A 13824-nucleotide genomic window follows, 5' to 3' on the forward strand; every position below is an offset into this window, starting at 1 on the left:
TTTTTATATTTATATCAACATCTTTCTATTATTTGTTTTCTAACTTATATACTTACTAATTCTTGTATTTTACAAAAAATTCTTCTGTATCAATCATCACTCCAGGGGATATCTAAGAAAATAAAATCAATAATTATGACTCTTTAAACAAGGCCATGGAATATAAATGTAACATGTAATGTGACATTACTTACTTCCTTTTTCACAATTCTAGAAGACAATATTTTGTCCACAATTGCAGCATCTTCTTCACTGGGGTTCTCCTATGGGAAGAAGGGGGAAAAGCCCATGATGGAACACATTCTGAAAACTTCTTTGTCACGTACATTTATGAATATACTAAAATTCAATAACATTTATTTTGTGCACGTGCAAGGCACTCTGTTAAAGAATAGGAATACAAATATGGAAAAAGACATCACTGCCGTTATTGTCCTCATCATCATTTGTATTATCATAGCAAATACTCTGTGCTTTTTTTATGTGTCAGGCATTATTCAAGTGCTTTACAAATATTAACTAATTTAATCCTTGTAGCAACACTATGAGGTAGATATTATTATCATCTCCATTGTGTACCGATGAGAAAACTCAGACTAGAGAAGTACTTGTCCAAGGTCTTGCTATTAAGTAGCAGATGAGTGGCTAGCTCACAATGCAATTAAGGCAGATTAAGAGAATTTTACGAAGAGGAAAATGCATATGCATAGGCAAGGAAGTGGCAAAATATGGCATTCAGGCTTCTATGTTCGTAAAGTTAGAGAACTGAGTGCTTGTAGAGAAGTGGCAGAAGACGAGGCCAGAAAAGATAGGTAAATAATGGCTTTATAAATTGTGCTAAGGTAGCACTATTTTCTTAAGACTTAGAAAATTATTAGGAGTTTTCAGCACAGCAACTTGATCAGACCTATAATTTAGAAATGTTCTGCAGAAAGGATAGAGATGTTGGAAGAGTTCCAAGAATATTTATTTATGAGGTAGAAAATGTGATGACAAATTAGATGAAGACGTAAAGGAAAAAGAAGAGAGAATGAATCCCTACCTAGGTTTCTGACTTCGATGACTAATGGTTCTATTACCTATAATATGGAATTCAGGTTTCAGGAAGAAAGACAACGTAAGAATTTTCAAGAATTTATGATAGCTTAAATGTTTTATATTCACAATCCCAAACATATCTTACCACAAATAATTGTAAGGGCTGTTCACCAGGTAAAGGAGCTGAATTCTTTTTTATTTTCATAGAACCTTTAACTGCTTCTTCACATTGTTTCCCTTCTGCTTCTTCTACATATTTTTTTCTTTTAATTTGTCGATTTGATCTTCTTTTCTGTAATGAACCATAAGGATCAGATTTATATAATTCATTTTAAAGGAAAGATTTTAAAAACAATTACCCCTAAAGTTGGCAATTTTGGACATCAAACTTTGAAAATTATATTCAACATTCATCTTTTATTTTTCTTTTAACGATCAGAAGATTATAATTTGTCCTTTGCCAAAACAGGCTTACAATCTTTCTAGAACTTTACTTCCTAAAATTTTAAACAACAAAGGTTAGTAATGCTTTTATTACTTTCCTTTAGAAATTGTTAAGAGTAAAAAGGTCTGTGTTATATTGAACTATTGTACAGTTTGAGCAAAGTATTTATTAGTATTATCTTTATTGCTCTATTACATTTCCTTAGAAAATACTGTTAAGAAGAGTAAAATGGTATCTATTTAACTGTTTCATACCTTGGACGACATATATTTTAAATTGTTAATATTTTCACAGTTTTTGTCTAAAACCCAGAAAAACATTAGATGAATACTGGTTAAATAATTAATTGGGAGCATAAACCTAGAAGAATAAATTAAACAGTACTTGTCATGAAATTGTATTTAAAACAAAATAAAATGATACAAAATGTTTTAAAAGAGATACAAATTAAATCAACAAATAATTAAACTTGAATGAAGGAGGAAAGTGTTTTGCTAATCTTACTAGCTTTCCTTAAAAATAATGAACACTACCATCATAAAAACAGAAGTAAATCTTCTAACAATCATTACATGTAGTAACATTTAAAAATAAGTAATTTTAAGTCAAGTATCAAATACACATGGCTTTACTTACCTCCCTAATTTTTTTTTTTAATAGAAATTTTGTATTTCAAGAAGAATTAAAAAAAAAAATAAAAAGTAGTTATCTTCGATGTTCCCACCAAAACCCCCAAAATCTCAGGGTGACTTGATAGTTCCAAAGGACTCAGATTTGCCTTTTTTCTCTCCCTCAAATCTCTTGGGTGGAGGCATCACAGCCACCTACTCTCAACATTTGGTGACTATTTTCAATATTTGGTAAATCTATCCCTTCTTCCTTTTTTTCCCATTGTCTTCTGTATGTTTAGTATTCTCCCTATCGCCCCAAAATATGGAATCAGCAAAATAACCTCACTGCACTCCTTTTGGTTTCTGCCAATGATTTCTACATAGGAGGTCTTTCGTTTACTTCTACAGCCATGACAAAAGAGGTTGAGTGATTGCAGCAGTGTGGGGACAAACTGTTATTTGCAACTAGTCAGGTTTCTATGGCCTTTAACACCATGCTTCTGCTCCTTTCTCTTAGAAGTGGGACACTGAGAGAAGGAAAGGCACTAACATGGTTCAGCCAAACGCAGTAGATGACTCCATGCCTCACTTAGGATGCTCATTCACAGGGTCACCATCTCTTGGCCGTGACAACAAACATTCATATTTTCAAAACTCAAGGTAACGCTATTGTTAATATAGGAGACAGGAAGGTAGTAGTATAAAAATTATAATAAAAGAATTCTTAGAAATCCAATTTTCCCACATCCTATTTTGAGAATAGATACGAAATATTTATTGTTCTGGTGGGGGGATCCTACGAATCTCTAAATTAACACTAGGCTAAAAGAATGTTTAGAATTGTATCATGAGCATCATACAGATCTAATGTTCAAGAATACTTTAAATAAATAACCAATTTATTATTCTACCAATAACATGTATTGTCAATATAGTGTCTCACTAAGCAGAAGCCTTCTGAATGATAAAAACAAAACAAAACAAACCCAAATCTGTTGCCCTCCAGTTGATTCTGACTCATAGTGACCCTACAGGACACAGAAGAACTGCCCTGAAGGGTTTTCAAGGAGCGGCTGATGGATTCGAATTGCCGACCTTTTGGCTAGGAGCCGAGTTCTTAACCACTGTGCAACCAAAGTTGATGTTTCGGAATAATCCAGTACATTTTTAGAAGATACCGTTAGATGTTTTCAGCATTACAGATTATGGTTTTTTGGGCATCTATGAGTACTCTGAAATGCCTAACTTACACTTTAACAGACAGTAAATACGACCCTAGAAGACTCTTTCGAACTCATAAAAGTACACACTCAGATAGTTCTTCACAACATAGAATGAGGGTCACATATTGTAAATTCCCTCATCCTATGAAGATTTTATCAGTCTGATTAATTAAAGTCTATGAGTCATGGTGGAGCAGTGGTTTGCAGCTTAATTGCTAACTGAAAGGTCGGCAGTTTGAATACACCAGCTGCTCCCTGGAAGCCCTATGGGGCAGTTCTACTCTGTCCTATAAGGTTGCTACGAGCTGGAATCGCCTCGACAGCAATGGGTTTAGTTTTTTTGGTTTTATGAGTCATGAAACTATAGTTGCTTGTACCAAAACCGGTATTCCACTACAGTATACAGTTACACATTAGGCAAAGCCAAAAAAAGTGTCAGTTTCTAACAATTATCCTTTTCTGTCATGTAGCGTCTCTACTAGTTTAAAAATATAAAAAGTAATTTGCTGTCCGTAATTTTGGCCAATGCGATTTTTTTCTGGCTCATTTTCTTTATAATGTTGAAAGCACAATTGAAGATAGTGACAAATTCTCCCTTCTAATTTTTTATTTCTAGTTTTTTCTTCCTATGTCTTATAGGCTTTGTAAGATCAGCCCATAGCACTTTACCTAAAAGGTCGGAAGCATTATGCTTTTAAATGACTAATATTCATTATGATAGCATACCACTTATTTCTTATAATGATCCTAATATAACCTGCTGCAGGGGTATTTTCATTAAATTTATATCTCTCAATACAGTTAGACTGCTAAAAAATTCTCTATTAAGATTAAAATAACAATATTAAAGATCACATTCACATTTCTACATTTCTGACTCCAAACCTTAAACCTTAATTTGTTTTCAAGCCTTCAAATCTTGAGAATCCATTCTTGCAGTTGAAAGCTCAATGGACCTCTCTACCATTTATATAACAATGCATTTAAATATATCAATAATATGGCTTTATAACTGATTACTAGAAAATATTTCGTTCCTTCTCCATTTATTTATTTTTTTGTGTGTTAAAGCAACACACAGGTCACAGCAACCTAATATTATACTGAAAAGCATGGAAGAAATGTACATGTTAACCTATTCTACCGTTTCATTGTTTGGTAATTATATAATGGACAAATGGCCAGCATTATTCTAGTAAAAATTAAACTAAATTTCCTCATGTTGAATAAGTTAAATATAAGTTTGCCTAAGTTAAGGATAACATATGAATAAAAAGCCAGGCCATATAATATTAGGAGCTTTGGTCACTGCCCTTACCTCAACTCTTGCAGCAGCCCAGGAGCCTTGAGCCACTACTCTCCCATTGGATAAGAAGCTGCATAAGGAAGAAGAAAGGCCATTCAGGGGCTTTCTGGCCCCGTAATCCAACAACTGCCACCACCCCGACGGCCTACGGTAGTACTTTAATTATTAGAGAGCAGAGGGTGGCCTGATTTATTATGACCTTCACGGTATATTTTTTTCTAACTTCACAGGGTTATTTTGAAAATCTACCCAATTCAACAAAAAAAAAAGAAAAAAAAGCAAAACGCATAGTATTTATGTCTAGCTTAGGGAATTTTGAGTATAACTGGTTATCTTTTATTTGACACAAGCAGACCAAAGTAATTATCTCTAAGAATTATTCAATCCATTTGCATGTCATTTAGAAAATTAGTATCTCTATCATTAAGTTCAATCGAAAGCACTCTACAAGTGCAAGATAATATCAGTAGATACTTGGCCATGCTAAAAGCTATTAGGGACTTTGGATTCTTACTTAAACTCTCTGGGTTTCAGCTTCATTATCTGAAAACTGAGGGAATTGGAGAAGATAGGTAAGTTTCTTCCTAGGTCTAACATTCCATGGTAATACTAGGAGCGTACTGTAATAATGCTGTCATATAAGTTCCATAAAATAAAATGCCTTTTTAATACCTAACTAGAGTATAAGTAAGTATTCATAAGGCAATATTATACTACCTAAATAATTCTAACAGTGCTTCACTTCTCAGAAAAACTTTGAATACTCACTTGAGAGTCCTCATCTTTCAGCGCATGCTGTGGCATCTGCTCCGTATCAGATATTTCATCTGAAGACTCATTCTTTCTTTTTTGTTTCTTACCCAATGTAATAATGAGTTTGCTGTTTCAAGAGGGAAAGGGTAAACAATAAGAACTCTTTGCAGTTTTCCATATTTTGGTCAAACTAAAATGGCCATGATAAACTTTCTTCCACTTTACGTTACTTGAACGTCCAACCAAAGATGGTAATTAACATGAAATACATAATATTTTTAAAAGACAAACTCTATTTTAATGGAATGAATATAAACTAATACTGCACTTAATGTATATCTAAGAATAGAAAGACAGTCAAGTCATGCCACTTGTTACTTAGGATCAAGATTACTTTTTGTTCTCGGGGGACATCTAGGTCAAGTGGCATAACACAGTTCATAAAGATAAGGTTTTCATCCTACTTTGATGAGTAGCATCTGGGGTCCTAAAAGCTTGTGAGTGGCAATCTAAGACATATTTATTGGTCCCATCCTGTCCACAGCAAAGGAGAATGAAGAAAACCAAAGACAGAAGGAAAATATCATTCCAAAGGACTAATGGATTATGTGAACCACAGCTTCCACCAGCCTGCGCCCAGAAGAACTAGATGGTGACTGGCTACCACTACCGATTGCTGTGACAGGGATCACAATAGAGGGTTCTGGACAGAGGGAGAAAAATGTAGAACAAAGTTCAAATTCACACACACACAAAAGAAGACCAGACTTACTGGTCCGACAAAGACTGGAAGAACCCCTGAGACTATATATTATATAGCCCCCCAGACACCCTGTTAACTCAGAACCAAAGCCACTCCCAAAGTCCACCTTTCAAAGTTTAGACAGGCCTATAAAACAAACAATAACACACATGAGCAACGTGCTTCTTAGTTCAGTCAAGTATACAAGACGAAATGGGCAACACCTGCCCAAAAGCAAAGACAAGAAGGCGGGAGGGGACAGGAAAACTGGACGAATGGACACAGAGAACCCAGGGTAGAAAAGGAAAGGAATAGAGTGCTGACAGATTGCGGGGACTGCAACCAATGTCATAAAACAATTCGTGTATAAATTTTTGAATGAGAAACTAATTTGCGCTGTAAACATTCACCTAAAGCATGATAAAATTTAAAAACACTTTACCATTAAAAAAAAAAGAGTACTTTTTGGAGAAAAATGCCAGGCGATATAACTACATTTAATAATAAAAATAATTCATTTATTTTATTATCTTGTATATTTGGAATAAGAGATTTTTCTTCCTTCTACCTCTTATTAAATTCAAATTCCACTTATTGTTCCTGAATCACCCCTATTCCCTAAAGGCTTCTACTTCTGTCTACCCTACAGCAATTTCTCCCTTACTTAAAACAATCTAACGATTAATCGCCCTTTAATTATCTCAGTTATGTTAAGACTTATCTTGGCTGTACTATATATTTCTAAAGTATAAGAATTATATTTTTATATTTCCCACAGTATGTAGACATGTAAGTATATATTTATATTTGTATACATATACATATACATATTAATATACATCAAATACAAATATCTAAAATGAAAAAGTTATTTTTCTTCCTCATCGGAGACAGAGGTACAATAGAGTTCACACATTTCTTTATCAGCTATGACAGATGCAGGGAAACGAGTTTAAAGCACCATACTAATCACAAACCATGGTAATTACTAATCAACAAAATTCTATTTTAGATATCTACATTCCAAAAATAGAAAAATCCCCCCATATTTTCTATACCAGGTATTCATTCATTCTTTCAGTGATTAACTACGTGGGAGCACCTGGAGGTTAGCAGCATGCCCTTTGAAAACACAGGTCACGATTTAAACCCTGGCTCTACCATGTACCTATCTGTGAGACACTGGGCAAATTACTTGACCTAATCTTTTAGCCTTAGATTCCTTGCCTTGGAAAGATATTTTAATAGCTATAGCCATTGTTTTTGAGAATTAAAATTAAGTGAGACAGTGCACGTTAGCTTTTAGTGCAGGCTCGACACACAGTAATTTTTTAACTAATGGTTGTTGTTGTTGTTAGCTGCAGTCAAGTCAGATCCCAACTTACGGCAACCCCATGAACAATGTAATGTACCAAATCCATAGGGTTTTCACTGGATGATTTTCGGAAGTAGATCGCCATGCCTTTCTTCCTAATCCTAGTCCGGAAGCTCCACTGAAACCTGTTTAGTATCACAGCAACACGCAAGCCTCCACTGACAGATGCGTGGTGGCTGCATATAAGGTGCAATGGCTGTGAACTGAACCCGGGTCGCCACCATGAAAGGTGACAATTCTACCACTGAACCATAACTGCCCTCTTCAACTAATGGTAACTATTTCTAATTATTATATACAAGGCACTTTCATAGCATCTGGGATTTGAATAAGGTGACACAGTCCCTAACCTTAAAGCACTGTAGTTACTATTATTAGAACGTGATTACAGCTAAAATGCTGACGTGGAAGGTAGCACAGGATATAATGTGAACATAAAGGAAGAAGTGCTTAAGTCTACTGAGTGAAGTAAAAGAGGCTTTACAGAGAAGGTAAAATTCGAGATAGGACTTCAATGATGAGCACGTCAACAGATAGTGAAAGAGGAAGGGGATACATTCAAGCAGGGATGTACCACAGAAGAGTGAGGAGAATATGGAGTGATAATAGCATGACAGGAAGCCACAGAGGACTGCAGGAGGAGAACACTGAGAGCTGGACAGGTAGGTAGGGTGAATGTCACCAAAGGCAGTGTATGACATATAAGGAGTTAACATTGTATTTTAAGGCCAGCGTTTAAGCTACACAGGGAAGGAATTTAAAAGGCGTCATTACTGGCCACAAATGTTTAATGAATGGGGACTGAGATATTTTTGAATGTACAGAAAAAAGAAGGCAATTGGAAGACATACAAATTTTGAATAAGGGAAAAATATGACTAGACGGAAGTGAAATGCAAGGCAGGGAAACCAGTTATAAAACAAACATCCATTCAGGTGAGAGATGAAAAGAGTAATCTAGGGCCATGGCAACATAGATGAAGAGGTGAAGAAAGATGCAATTTTCTTATGGTGGAAGAGGAACCAATAGGACTAGATTACTGACTAGATGACTGGATATGAGAAGAGATAGAAAATTCTACAATGATTTATTCCTAGAATATTTTTGTCTTGGTATGATCACCATGTTCAAAAGGATAATGATAATTTTTACTGGCTATCTTCCTTGCTTGCATAGTTCTGAGTATGTGAAAAAAAGTAAAGAGATTACTTATGTTAGAAGCAAGGAATCAGGAAATACCAAAAGATATTCTGAAACAACACTAAGGAAATAACCAAGGTTACACCCTATTCTCTCTCATCACTTTCATTGGTCATTTCCCTTTGTTTCTGGTCTCCCGACCTAAAATAAAAATCGCCCTTGAGATCAAACCTACTGTTAGATACAACATGATATCTTTTTTCCTCCTTCTCATCACAGTTCTCCAAAAAATGATCTATTCTGCTTCATTTTCATTCCTAAACTGAAAAAACAAATGTACTTTTCTGAAGTTACATTATATATAAACATTAGTAGACTGTTACACTATAAGGTTTAGGGAATAGGAGGGATTGGATCTGGAAGTATTTTGAGATTGAGATACCTAAGCAGAACATTTACTTTTATATGTCTAATAAGCAGTTGGTTATAATACGAACACTTTAGACTACTTTTCATATTCACGTTGTTGTTGTTAGTTGTCAGCGAGTCAGCTCTGACGCACGGTGACTATAACAGAATGGAATGTTGCCCTGTCCTACATCATCTCCATGACGTTTTTACATGTTTGAGCCCATTGTTGAGGCTGTTGTGTCAATCCATCTCATTGACGGTTTTCCTCGTTTTCACTGACCCCTCTAGTTTACCAAACATGATGTCCTTTTGTAGCAATTGGTCTTTCCTGATGACATGTCCAAAGTAAGCAAGATGAACTCTCGCCATCCTCGCTACTATGGAGATTCGGTTTTATTCCTTCTAAAACTGATTTGTTTGTTCTTCTGGCAGTCCATAGTATATTCAGTATTCTTGACCAACACCACAATTCAAATGTATCAATTCTTCTTTTGTTTTCTTTATTCACTGCCCAGCTTTTGCATGCATATGAGGCAACTGGAAAGACCACAGCTTGGGTTGGATGAAGAGGTGAAAAAAGATGCAATTTTCTTATTTTGGAAGCAGAATCAATAAGACTTGGTACACCTCAGTAATCAAAGTTGTATCTTTGCTTTTTTAAAACTTTAAAGAGGTCTTTTTCAGTAGATTTGCCCTATGCAATTCATCATTTGATTTCCTGGCTACTGCTTCCATGGGCACTGATGATCCAAAAAGAACAAAATACTTGACAACTTCAATTTTTTCTAATGAGATGCTTCAACAAACAGATGTGACACTGAAGTGCTCATTCATCTATGTCAAGAAATCTGGAAGACGGCTACCTGGCCAACCAGATGGAAGAGATCCATACTTATGCTCATTCCAAAGAAAAGTGATCAAATAGAATGGGGAAATTATTAAATATAATTAATCTCACTTACTAGCAAAATTTTGCTGAATATAATTAAAAAATGACTATAGCCATACACTGATAGGGTGCCAGAAATTCAAGCTGGATTCAGAAGAGAAAGTAGAATGAAGGATATCATTGCTGATGTCAGATGGATCTTGGCTGAATGCAGAATACCAGAAAGATGTTTACCTCTGTTTTATTGACTATGCAAAGGCATTTGACTGTATAGGTCATAATAAATAACAGATAACATAAATAATGGGAATTCCAGAGCACCTAATTGTGCTCATATGGAAGCTGTACATGGATCTAGAGGCAGTTGTTTGAACAGAGCAAGAGGATACTGTGTGGTTCAGGGTTGGAAAAGGTGGATGGCAGGGTTGTATCCTTCTACCTTACTTATTCAATCTGTATGCTGAACAGATAAACCAAGAAGCCAGACTATATAAAAATGAACATGGAACACGGCATCAGGGTTGGAGGAAGACTCATTAACAACCTGTGATATACAGATGACACAACCTTGCTTGCTGAAAATGAAGACAACCTAAAGCACTTACTGATAAAGGTAAAAACACTATAGCCTTCAGTATGGATTCATAGTCATAGCTTCCATTTATTCAGTGTCCGTTACGAGTCAGCCTCTGTGCTGATTTTACATGTGTTCTCTCACTAGATGCTCACACAACTGAGAGGCAAGTACTATTATTTTACAAGAGGAGGGAACTGATGCATGGAGAAGCTGTTCAAAGTCACACAAATACAAAGGACAGAGACAAAAATTGAGTATACTTCAATTCAAAGCCTGAACTTTTAATGTCTAAGGTCACAAATGGTCTTTATAATGCAAAATTCAATGAAAATTTGAAAGTTTTATCTACCTACACATAGCAGCAGTGCCAGCTACTGAGTTGATTTCAACTCATGGCGACCGCAAGTGTGTCAGAGTAGAACTGTGCTCCACAGGATTTTTTTTTTAATTGTTGTACTTTAAGTGAAAGTTTACAATTCAAGTTAGTCTCTCATACAAAAATTTATCCAAACATTGTTATGTAACCCTAGTTGCTCTCCCTACGCTGTGACAGCACACTCTTCCTATCCACTCCTCATTTCCCACATCCATTCAACCAGCTCCTGACCCTCCCTGCCTTCTCATCTTACCTCCGGACAGGAGCCGCCCATTTAGTCTCATGTATCTACTTGAGCTAAGAAGCACACTCTTCACGAGTATCATTTTATGTCCCATAGTCCAGTCTAATCTTGCTCTGAAGAGTTGGCCTTGAGAATGGTTTTAGTTCTGGGTTGACAGAGAGTCCAGGGGCCATGCTTTCTGGGGTTCCTCCAGTCTCAGTCAGGCCATTAAGTCTTGCCTTTTACTAGAATTTGAGTTCTGCACCCTACTTTTCTCCTGCTCCATCAGGGGACTCTCTGTTGTGTTCCCTGTTAGGGTGGTCACTGGTGGTAGACGGGCACCATCTAGTTCTTCTGGTCTCATGCTGATGCAGTCTCTGGTTTATCTGGTCCTTTCTGTCTCTTGGGCTAATACTTCCCTTTTGTCTTTGGTGCTCTTCATTCTCCTTTACTCCAGGTGAGTTGGGACCAGTTGATGCATCTTAGATGGCTGCTCGCTAGCTTTTAAGACCCCAGACGCCACTCACCAAAGTAGGATGCAGAACATTTTCTTAATAAACTTTGTTACGCCAATTGACCTAGATGTCCCCTGAAAGCATGGTCCCCAGACCCCCACCCCTGTACTCTGTCCCTTGAAGTGTTTGGCTGTATTCAGGAAACTTCTTAGCTTTGGTTTAGTCCAGTTGTGCTGACTTTCCCTGTAGTGTGTACTGTCCTTCCCTTCACCTAAGATAATTCTTGTCTACTATCTAGTTAGTGAATAACCTTCTCCCCCCACCCCCCCATAACCATCAAAGAATGTTTTCTTCTATGTTTAAACCTTTTCTTGAGTTCTTATAATAGTGGTCTTATACAATAGTTGTCCTTTTGCAACTGACTAAATTCACTCATGTTATAAGATGTTTCACAGATTCATCGTTGTTCTTTATCATTGCATAGTATCCATAGGATTTTCAGTGGCTGGTTTTTTGGAAGTAGATCACCAGGCCTTTTTTCCAAGGTGCCTCTGGGCGAACTCAAACTGCCAACCTTTTTTTTAGTTAGCAACTGAACATTTTAACTGCTGGCACTACTCCAACACATAACTGATCACTTTTTCCTTTTTGTACCCTTGGCTCCATGACACAGTTGTCTTCTGGTTCTCATTAAACCTCTTTGGCTATTCTTCCTTCATCCATTCCTTGAATGTTGATTTTCAGCAGGATTCAGTCTTTGACAACTCTTTTCTGCTGGTCCTTTAAACTTTGATGTTTCTCAAAGTTCTGTCTTGAGCCTTTAGTCTCTCTATATATACTGGTCCTGGGAGATTTAATCTATTCTCATCTACCACCTAAAAAGGTGAAGATTCTCAAATCTCAATCACTAGCTTAGATCTTTTCCCAAGCTTTAGGCTCATACAACTGTTTATTATATATATCTATACAGATGTCCCATAGATATTTCCATCTCAAAATACCTCCAAATCCAATCCCTCATTTTCCCTAAGCCCAACAGTGCAAAAGTCTATTAGCAATGACATATAATGTAAATTCAGAAAAATACACAACTCTCAAGAGTACAGCTTGGTGAATTATCTTAAACTGGACACACTTGTATAACTAGCTTCTAGATCAAGAAACAAAACTTTATTAGTTTCCCAGAAACCCCTCTCATGGTTCCTCTTCCAGTAACTACCTCCTCTTAAGGATAATTACTACCCTGCCTGTGACTATTTGATAAAGCCTCAAGCTAAATGCTTATTTTAGACTAGTTTGTAGATGAGAACAACACTAGTAAAAGGAAGTTTAGTTACATAAATAACAGTTTCTTATGAAATGCAAAACAAAGCTTGCTAATATCCTTCATTATATTGCTTAAAAAGGCATTTTATCTGTGTTTGGTAAGCTACATTAACGATGTGAAATAAACATCGGATATGCTACTATTTAAATAGTCACATAAAGACTAAAATTCCACTGAATAAAAACTCCAACGAATGAGAAGTCAAAGATACATAAATATTTTTTGTATTTATGAGTGAATATAAATACAACCAGAATGCTCCTTAGAAGCAAGGACGGTGAGATTATATCGCACATAGTTTGGACATGTTATCAGCAGGGATCAGTCCCTGGAGAAGGACACCATGCTTGGTAAAGCAGAGGGTCAGCAAAAAAGAGGAAGAACCTCAAAGAGATGGACTGACACAGTGGCTGCAACAACAGGCACCTAACAACAACATTTAGAAGCGTAAGATAATTAAATGAACACTCTAAGCACAAATGACTAAGCTGCTTAAACACTATTGTAGAGGTAAATATTACTTATTCCTCTAAAACATAAATACTAATAAGCACTACCAAATTAATCTTTAAACATCTTCTCCTTTTGGGGCTGGGGGTAGGTTATGTAAAAATAAAAAAGGACCTTTTATTTTCTATAGATTTGGTATTCTTCTCCCAATATTGTTCCTATAGGGCTGAGAGAGTATCTTACTCCATAAACTCATTAACCACTTACAACAACCCATGCAAAACCCTTTTCAAATTCTAACTCTGTAAGGGATATTTCAGATACAGAAGTTTCCTACTAAACCTTTCTAAGTCCAAAATGTTTACATTATTTCTGCTCAAAAGGGCAAATTTCCATGATAGGAAAAACTGATCCAAAAATCTGAAATCATTCTTGACTGACGTAATTCTGAGTAGTGTTTTGTTTTTAAGATTGGAAAACTAC

General features: G+C 36.0%; 1 protein-coding gene across 13 annotated transcripts in view; it reads right to left on the reverse strand.

Annotated features, from left to right (window-relative positions):
• CHD9 (chromodomain helicase DNA binding protein 9) overlaps positions 1-13824 on the reverse strand; it is a 229204-nt gene that overhangs the window by 83595 nt on the left and 131785 nt on the right. For 12 of the 13 annotated variants that reach the window (XM_023726910.1, XM_004371589.2, XM_004371587.3 and 9 more), the window contains 4 exons: positions 5392-5503; positions 1184-1330; positions 195-263; positions 57-112 (listed from right to left, as the gene is read on the reverse strand). In XM_023726910.1, coding sequence (XP_023582678.1) covers positions 57-112; positions 195-263; positions 1184-1330; positions 5392-5503 — 384 coding nt within the window. Of the gene's footprint in view, positions 1-56; positions 113-194; positions 264-1183; positions 1331-4635; positions 4694-5391; positions 5504-13824 lie in introns of all 13 variants that reach the window. The other variant, XM_023726916.1, reaches the window with a different exon arrangement.

Source organism: Trichechus manatus, unplaced genomic scaffold, assembly GCF_000243295.1.
Source record: "Trichechus manatus latirostris isolate Lorelei unplaced genomic scaffold, TriManLat1.0 scaffold00014, whole genome shotgun sequence".
NCBI lineage: Eukaryota > Metazoa > Chordata > Mammalia > Sirenia > Trichechidae > Trichechus > Trichechus manatus.